At 41.0% G+C, this 6,000-nt stretch overlaps 1 protein-coding gene across 1 annotated transcript in view; it reads left to right on the plus strand.

Annotated features, from left to right (window-relative positions):
- Window positions 1-6,000, plus strand: part of PDK3 (pyruvate dehydrogenase kinase 3) — a 70,255-nt gene that overhangs the window by 30,708 nt on the left and 33,547 nt on the right. The window contains exons 4-5 of the mRNA XM_007119352.4: window positions 2,513-2,697; window positions 4,653-4,742. Coding sequence (XP_007119414.1) covers window positions 2,513-2,697; window positions 4,653-4,742 — 275 coding nt within the window. The remainder of the gene's footprint in view (window positions 1-2,512; window positions 2,698-4,652; window positions 4,743-6,000) is intronic.

The following is a 6,000-nucleotide window of genomic DNA, read 5'->3' on the forward strand; positions in this document are numbered from 1 at the left end:
CAGCTGTAATGTTTTCCTTGTTGTAAGCCCTTGCTGTCATTTAAGTTATCAAAGTTAAAATAAATCGGACTCAGAAGTTTGGTTTCTCAAAAGTCATTAGCTAGTGACAGTTTGGCTGATATCCTCCAAATTAGGACTGACCTCTATAGCTTCAAATTTGGGGATATAGATTTGTGGAAGTTTATGTTATTAAATTTCTGCCGTGTGTTTCCTGGAGTCCTGTCTCAGTTTCTGGAACAGGTTATCAGTCAGATGCGATTTATGGACTCGAGCCTGCTTTGGAAACTGCCAAGTGCTGGATCCAGTGTGTACGAGATTGTGATGATAATAGCTCTTGCTCAGTGACGTTTAGTAACTTGTCCAGGTTGCCATGAAGCTAGTTAAGAGACTTGGGATTGTAGAAGCTTGATGTTTGCAGTGAAGGAAGGAGTGGGGAGTTCTGCTCATTGTAGCAGCCTTTTCTTATCAGTGAGAGGTTATATAGCAGTCATGGGCAGGGAAACCATTTAAGTAAAGTGAAAGTAGCTTAGAGGACGAGGATGTTTGTCATAATGATAAAGTTTAGAAGAGCCCCAGAAGATTGGGGAAGTAGTCTGAGAATTGAACCATTGAAGCAAGTCTCCTCCCCTCAGATAAGTTGAGGCACTTTTCTACTGTAATGAATTGTTTCAGTTTAGTAATATTTAATTTATGAATATGATGGGAAGAGCATTTTGTAAAGGATAAATGGTCCATTAGAAAATGTCTTGTGAATAATTATGACCTTCTAATTTCTGAGTTGATTTATTCATCTTTGCTGTCTTTGCACATATGTATTTGTTACAGAAATATTTCATCGTTGAGAAAAATAAGACTATTTGGGTAAATAAGGTCACTCCAAATTTCCATTACCGGGGGACAACCACTGTTAACATTTTCCTTCCATTTACACATTTAACTAGGCATATATATTTCTATATGTGTAGAATGTTGTGTGTGTGTGTGTGTGTGTGTGTGTGTGTGTGTTTTACAAAAATAACAGTGTCAGCATTGTAGATCTACACCATTATTAGTAGTTTCATAGTGGTCCATCTGCAGATAACTCGTGTGATTTGACCTCCTGTCATTGGGTTTTAGAATAGTTCGTGGTTTTCTTGCTACTATAAGCAGTGCTCTAAAGAACAGCTCTTAAGTTGGCCTGGTCCAGTTATTTTCCTAGAATCAATTCCTGGGAGTGGAATGACTTTCTTTGGGCTTTTGATATAGGCTGCTCAATTGCCCCTAGAAATGCATCACTTATGCTCCCACACTCTGGCTGACAGTGGTTATTCTTTGCCAGTCTGTAAGCGGAGAATAGTGTTGCATTGTTTTAATTTGCTTTTCTTTTTTTATTTTGAAGGTGAAGTTGTTGGTGTTTGCGTTTCCTCTGGTACATTTTCTATTGATACCAGGCCCCTTGCCTAGTTTTCTGTTAGGGTGGTCATCTTTTCCTTCACTAAGGATAATAACTCTTGTGAATATATTTTTCCCAGCTTTCACTTTTTTTTTGACTTTATACTGTATGTCCCTATAAAATTGCTGAAATCCTGCATAGTCCTGTTATTTGTTTCATCATGGTTTCTGCCTTTGGTATTAGAACAGCCTCCCTTTACTCCAAGGGTATATACGTATTCAGCTGATTTTCTTTTTCCTTTTCTACAATTTCACCCTTTTACATTTAAGTCTTTTAACCCATTTTTGGGCTTAAAGTTTAAAATTGAGGTGTGACTTAAATTGTTAGCCAGCTGTCCCAACTAATTTGTTTCCCTACTGACTTACATTGTCAATTTATCGATATGCTGAATTTTTACGCACACATACTCATTCACTTTTGATCCTGGTTCCAAGCTTTTTATTTGGTTCCATTGACTTGTCTTTCTGTTCTTAGTTACCATTCTCAATATATTTTTCCCTCTGCACCTTTACAGTAATATACTGGAATTCTTGAATAGGTTTGTCTTAATCACCTTTGTTCTATCTACATTTCATCACCGTATTTTACTGCTGTGAGAAATTCGTTTCAAAATTTTATTCTTAAAAAGTTTGACATTATTTCTTCATGGAAGCTATTTCTTTAAGACTCCATAATAAATCCTTGGAGATTTTGGGGATTGTCTTCATGTTGTCAGAAGAAATATTAATATATTCTGCAATTATGTATTCAGCAAACATTTATAGAATCTGTTTTATTAGTAATCACTTATCCAGAAAGTCAGTGGATTCCTAAAAAGGTATTTGAGCATTTTTTTCTTTACTAGAAGCTTCTACTTTTTATATCTCTGAAGGAAGACTTTCTGTGGAAAGTTTCAAGCAAAAACTGAGTAATACTTTTGTTTCTCGTGAGTACTTCTGTGTAGCCTATGATGATAATGATGTCTCTGCCTTATAAAAACACCAACAGGTAAATAGTCCTGAGATAGACCTGGGAAGTTTATACATCAGCTCATGAGATTTTGACCATTTTGACCATTTTCTTTGTTTCCTTCCCACACAGCTTTCTACAAGTTCTAATTAAAGTCAGAAATAGACACAATGATGTGGTTCCTACAATGGCCCAAGGAGTGATCGAGTACAAGGAGAAGTTTGGGTTTGATCCGTTCATTAGCAGTAACATCCAGTATTTTCTGGACCGGTTTTATACCAACCGCATCTCTTTCCGCATGCTTATTAACCAGCACAGTAAGTTGGGTTTTCTTGGTCCAGTTTTGAAAAGATAACCAGAGTGATTTCTCCGAAATGTTTTCCTGTTGCTTCATTTTTAATTTACTGATCTGCATTTTTGTCTAGAAATTTCATTTCTAGTTCAGTTTTTCCTAAGTGAGTCCTATCTATGAAAAGGCTAATCATTAGAACTCTGTGTTAAAAGAAATCCTTGAAAGGCTTTTTGGGTGCTCATATTCGAGACAGGACCACTGCCTGCCTTTTAAGCCTCTGCTGTTACATTCCCGGTGGGGGTGAGGGACTGGCTTTAATGGCAGCCTGGTGTTCATCTCTGAATACTTCCAGTGTCTCTAGGGTCTGTTCTAGTCTTCATTCAGGATGTCATGTTTTCCTTTTTGGTTTTAAAAACATTGACACTAAGAATATTGAACTGACAAGTTGGCAATATGAGCAATAGATCTTTTATTTCACAGTGATCAGTGAAATCAGATTAAGCGGGATTGTCAAACCCTAATCTTGTATTGAGAGTTTTAGTCTCCTCTCTAGGCTGATAAGCAGATAAGAAAAAAAAAACAACTAAAATTCTCTCCACAAAAAGTTTTAAACTGATTTTCAGCGTGTTTCTTTGTCCGATTTCATAATTCTTATGAAAAAGCATCCAGGTGTCTAGAGTCTAATTCACCCTCTTTGTTGAGTCAGAAAACGGACAGAGCATCTTTATTTTACTAATGTGTTTTATTTGGATAAACAAATGTTATACAGCTATTAAATGTGGGTTTGTTCTAAATGTGTGTCTGTTTAAAATGTAAACGTTTGACAGTTCACAGGAAATTTATAGGGGAAAAAAAACACCAAATACTATTTAAACTACTTAGATAACTACAGCTTCTTTCTGACCTACATATGTGTGTCTACATATATACGTACATGTTTTTCGATCATTGATTATGTTTGCCCACCTCTTGGTTTTCTTCCTTTTAATTAGTTGGCACTTTATGTGTTGGCCTAATGCCCATATTTGTCCTTTTTCATAATTAAAATCTCTATTTTATTTAAACATTCTCCTTTTGTGGTGTCTAAGTTATTCCCAATTTTTGTTTGATTTAAAAATAGCTACAGATATAAACATTTGAATTCAGATTACTTTTTTCTTTGGGGGTCCTTTTGGTTTTTTTCAGAAGTAAAATTTTGCAAACCTTATATATTATGAAAGTAGTTAAATGTACTTTTTAAAATGCTTGCACAAATAGCGTTCGTGTGTAGTACGGTGAAAAATAAGCTCCACAGTGGAGGCATTTGAGGTGCTCATGGTGAAGACCCTGTGCAAGCCTGGTCTCATGGTGCAGACTGCATTTTCTAAATATTTAGTGAATGTTGGAATAAATGTCTAGGGTAGTGCTGAGAAGGTGGGTAAACTTGGCTGAGGGTGAAAGGAAGTTTTTTCATCCAAGTCACGTTGTGTTGGGGAGAGCGGGTTGCATACCCGGCCCATGTCACTGCTTTAGGACCTGCTAACTGCACCTGGCAGGTTTCACAGCACATCCTTCCTCCTCAGTTGTCTGATAGCTGATCAGCCACCAATCGAGCGGATTCTGTTGCTCTAAGTCACTGTGGATGCTAAAACGGTTTGCACAATAAGAAAACCTTTTCGGGCTTCCCTGGTGGCGCAGTGGTTGCGTGTCCGCCTGCCGATGCAGGGGAACCGGGTTCGCGCCCCGGTCCGGGAGGATCCCGCGTGCCGCGGAGCGGCTGGGCCCGTGAGCCATGGCCGCTGGGCCTGAGCGTCCGGAGCCTGTGCTCCGCAACGGGAGAGGCCACAACAGAGGGAGGCCCGCGTACCACAAAAAAACAAAACAAAACAAAACAAAACAAAAGAAAACCTTTTCAAAACTTACAAGCCCCATATTTCTCTGCCTGACCATCCTAGCCTGCTGTGTTTTTAATCCTCTCCCTTTTCTCTTGTGTTTGTTTAGCACTTCTGTTTGGCGGTGACACCAATCCTGCGCATCCCAAACACATAGGAAGTATTGATCCCACTTGTAACGTGGCTGATGTTGTGAAAGGTAAGGAGGCCAATGTAACGTTAGCGGTTGTGGTTCCAGTAGGATTGTGGTTTCGTTGAGGCAGCTTGGCTGTAGGGTTACAGCGCTGAACTGTTTGCTGGTTCATCAGGCCACTCTGGGCCCAAGCCATTTGATCCAAATATGCCTTGTTCTTTCTAGGTGGCTCAGGAAGCGATGCATAATTAGTAGTGTTCAAAATCGGAGTTTCTACTTCATTGACTAAGGCTTTTCTTATAGTTCTAGCTAAACAGTAAATATTTGTTAGCTTAGGAGTCTAAGTTTCAGTTGCCACCACTGTCTGAAAATTTCAGAGAATATAAACCCCTGTTATAAAATTCAGCTGAATTCACGTGTTTGTAAAATGTATACATCTTTCTGACATGCACTCCAGGTTTTAGAATCTGCATGGCATTTGGGCTTCACGGGTTCACTGGATGTGGAGCTGGACTCTGTTTCAGCAGCCCCAGGGTAGAACAGAACCCTAGAGCCATATGTTCCTAGTGCCTGGGCCCTTGGAATTTGAACAGCAGTCTCCTCATTTTTCATTTAAGATAAATGCTAGCTCCAGAAAGCCTTCCTGGTTGTAAGTGATCCACCAGGTTCCTGGACCTCTTCAGTTTTCTTTGGTGGTAGGGTTATTCTCTGCAGCCTCAGATCCCCAGACTGTCCCCTTTCCTAGATTGTGTCTCCTCCTGTGGCCCTCCTCTCCTCATCTAAACACACGCCTTACTAGTTTCAGGACCATAGCTCTCCCCCATCTTCATTGGGATCTCTGTTGCTCTTACTTTTCCTGGACTGTGTAGCTAAATGAGTAGGAGGCAGACGAGGGCCTTGTCTCCTTGGCAGAGCTCTCAAGCCTGCCTCAAGCAGAGTGACCCTTGCTCTTGGAGCTTGGAGGGCCAAGGGACGGGGCCCCATGTGGGCAGCCTCCCCAGTGGGGGAACAGACCAGATCTTCAGCCGCTAAAGCTAAGGAAAACGTGTGCTGTTTGGTTACCCTGGGCATCCCCCTGGTGGCCTTAGCTCAGGCTAGGCTTGTCAGGCTGCCCTGGCCTCTGTTTAGTTAGAAAACATGTACTCACATTACTTCAGTTATAAGTGAATAGGCTCGGGTCTTCCCTGGTGGCGCAGTGGTTGCGCGTCCGCCTGCCGGTGCAGGGGAACCGGGTTCGCGCCCCGGTCTGGGAGGATCCCACGTGCCGCGGAGCGGCTGGGCCCGTGAGCCATGGTCGCTGGGCCTGCGCGTCCGGAGCCTGTGC

Source organism: Physeter macrocephalus, chromosome 21, assembly GCF_002837175.3.
Source record: "Physeter macrocephalus isolate SW-GA chromosome 21, ASM283717v5, whole genome shotgun sequence".
Lineage (NCBI taxonomy): Eukaryota > Metazoa > Chordata > Mammalia > Artiodactyla > Physeteridae > Physeter > Physeter macrocephalus.